General features: G+C 31.0%; 1 protein-coding gene across 1 annotated transcript; it reads left to right on the forward strand.

Annotated features, from left to right (window-relative positions):
• Positions 1-1,985: 1,985 nt before the first annotated feature.
• LOC107787254 (auxin-responsive protein SAUR78-like) lies at positions 1,986-2,796 on the forward strand. Its single transcript, XM_016608798.2, has one exon. The coding sequence runs from the start codon at positions 2,084-2,086 to the stop codon at positions 2,468-2,470; it is 387 nt and encodes a 128-aa protein (XP_016464284.2). The 5' UTR covers positions 1,986-2,083; the 3' UTR covers positions 2,471-2,796.
• Positions 2,797-3,010: the final 214 nt, after the last annotated feature.

Consider the following 3,010-nt stretch of genomic DNA (forward strand, 5'->3'; position numbering starts at 1 on the left):
GGCAACTCTTAACGTTGCATTAAAAATCTTATCAATGATCAGATGACTATTGACTACTGATTTTAAATTCATTACATTAGGATTCAAAATTGTGAACTTATGACCATTATGCTATTTTCTCATGGATAATTCTTAATTTCTTTTTTGTTAATATATAATGGTTGGGACATGGGACCCAATCACCGAAATTTAAGGGGTAAGATTTAAAATTAGAGATTTGTAGTCTAAACAAAAGTCGTGCTAGCAATTACTTTATTGAAATTCCTATTAGGTTAGATGCTGTTTAATAAATAAATAACGAATAACTCAAATCCAAAATGTAACGTGTCATGTTTAGAACAGACTTAGTCCAAATTAGCAAAACGCAAACATCCATTTTAAAAACATGAGTACTTATGTCCAAATGTTGACAGCATTTTTCTAATTAATTAAGTATGCCTTACATATATTTTTCCCCAAAGCATGTCCTGTTCCACTGAACAAATAAAATACGAACAGGGAATGGAGTTTCCTTGACTATTTTAATGATTACCCCTTTGTCTATTTTGTCTTTTCCCTTTTATTGAAAACCTCATTCAAATGGTAAAAGAACAATATTTTCTTGTAACCTTTCTGGATGGTTCATTTGGTTTGGAGCAACATTCTGGGATCAATCCCCCCTAATACTTTCTTGATCGAATCTGTCGCATAGGGTTTGCTTAATATAATTTACATTTCATGTGTGGTTTGCACATTATTACACGTGGAGTATTTACCCGATGCACATAGATTGCTTACCGAAAGGCAAAGATTGTTACAGAAGTTGTAGCGTTCTTGGAGCTCCAAAAAAATAATATTTTCTTTTAAATATCAGTCAGTGGGTAAACTTCCAAGTTATTGGTCATATTCAAAATTCTTGTTTCATTATGTATATTAGGATTAGGGGTAGAAAAGTAACTATGACTAGTACGGGAAGAGAAAATCAATGTATTTAATTAACTTTTACACTGAAGTGATTAGAAAGCTACAAGTTGGTGAGTCATCTTCACTTCCAACTAAGCTAAGATGTAAAAGTTCGAGTTATTTATGAGAAGTGAAAATCACTGTCGATTATTTGGAAGTGAGTTATATCATATACTGTCAGACCTCTATATAATAATTATTTATTATAAAAGTCAAGTTTTTTTCAAAATTTATTTTTATGTTATGTTATGATATTCTTCTATAATAGTATTTCACTATATCAATTAAAAAATATCAAAACGAACGAGACTGTTAGAAAGATTTGACAGTATATAATAGAGATTAGAGGTTGGGTTGTGAGTACTTGTGACTGAATAAAAGAAAATAATCAAAACAACTTTTTTCGTCCATTTTATTTGACGCTCTTATTTTTTATCCATTCCAAAAGATTAATACTCCATCAATTTCAATTTCTATGAGGCCATTTGACTAGATAGAAAATTTAAGATAGAAATTTTTTTTCAATAGGTTATTAAAGGATAAAATAAAAAATTTATCATTAAATTATTAACAAATATAAAAGTGTGTTACTCTTTCTTTTTTTTTTAAATAAGGAAAGAGTACTATATATGTAAAATGAAATGGAGGAAATATATATCTTTGTTACTGGAAAACATATTTTAAATTTATATTGTTATGAGACTTGTTCTAGTTCTACATCACGAAATATAAAATTATGAGTAATTTTGGTATATTTTACATTTCCTAGTGATAAGTTTTTCTTTTTTCTTTCTTATATTTTATATCCAATTCAAAATGGATACAAGATGAAAAAGAAAAAATTGTACCAAATCAATACTCACAAGAAAAAAAAAATATTAAAAAAAAATAAATAAAAAAAACCTAGAGGTTCTCTCAAATTGGCAGAAAGCCGCAGCTGGTTTTAGCTGACCCCAACAAAAAGGCCCCCCCAATATGCAAATGCTGCCCATTATGAATTTCCAAATTTACCCTTCTCCCTTTCCTTATATATCCGAACCTTCCTCCCACTTTCTCCTCAAACCTCACACTCCGTTCTTCTTCTTCTTCTCTTCAAACCCTCTCTTTCCCTTCAAAATTTTCCATTTTTAACCTTACAAAAATGGCCAAAGGAGGCAAACTCACGAAACTCAAATCTGTGTTAAAGAAAATGCAATCCTTCAAACTCGGCCGCGTAAATGGCAGCGCCGTCGTAGCCACACATCATTCTTCCTCCTCCGACAACGATTCCTTTTCCGATGATAATCACTGCTCTAACAAAAATGTGTATCCTGTCTATGTCGGAAAATCGCGCCGCCGGTACCTTCTAAACTCCGACGTCGTTGACCACCCGCTTTTCCGTGAACTCGTCGAAAAGTCCGGCGATTCTGAAGAATATATTACAGTTGGATGTGAAGTTGTTCTCTTTGAACATTTGCTTTGGATGCTTGAAAATGCTGATCCTCAACCTGAGTCATTGGATGAGTTGGTTGAATTTTACTCTTGCTGATGTGGAATAACTGTCAGTAACTGAATGGAAAAAAAAAATAACTGTGACGTGGACGTGGTAATTGGATATGACCACCCACTATCTCGTATATAGCTGTAAATTTTTCTTTTTTGGTCATATGATTTTGATTAATTAGCGGTAGAGAGAGGAAAAAAGAAAAGAAAAAAAAAACATGATAGAGAGGATTAATTAATTAGTCCATTTTTATAAGGCAAATTTCTTATTTTAAGAGAGAAGCCTAATGGGTGATTATTGTTATTCAGTCAATGCATGTTTCATTCTTTCTCTGTAAGTTTTTACCTTTATCCATTTTGTCCTTCAATTTCTCTCTCTTTTCTTTTTCTTATTTGAAACCAACTAACATCGACAATGCTGGCATTTTGCTTTTTACTACGGTTAAATAAAAATAAAGGAAAAATGACATTATATAGTCACTCTTAAAATAATAGTCGAAATATATATATATACACACTATATGTTATATATAAAAATTAAACAAATTTTGTATACTTTTTCGGCTATTAAATATAAATAGTTTCT

This window comes from Nicotiana tabacum, chromosome 10 (genome assembly GCF_000715075.1).
Source record: "Nicotiana tabacum cultivar K326 chromosome 10, ASM71507v2, whole genome shotgun sequence".
NCBI lineage: Eukaryota > Viridiplantae > Streptophyta > Magnoliopsida > Solanales > Solanaceae > Nicotiana > Nicotiana tabacum.

What these genes read in the sequence shown, in the direction of transcription:
- LOC107787254 (XM_016608798.2), top strand. Translation starts at nt 2,084, where the DNA reads ATGGCCAAAGGAGGCAAACTCACGAAACTCAAATCTGTGTTAAAGAAA.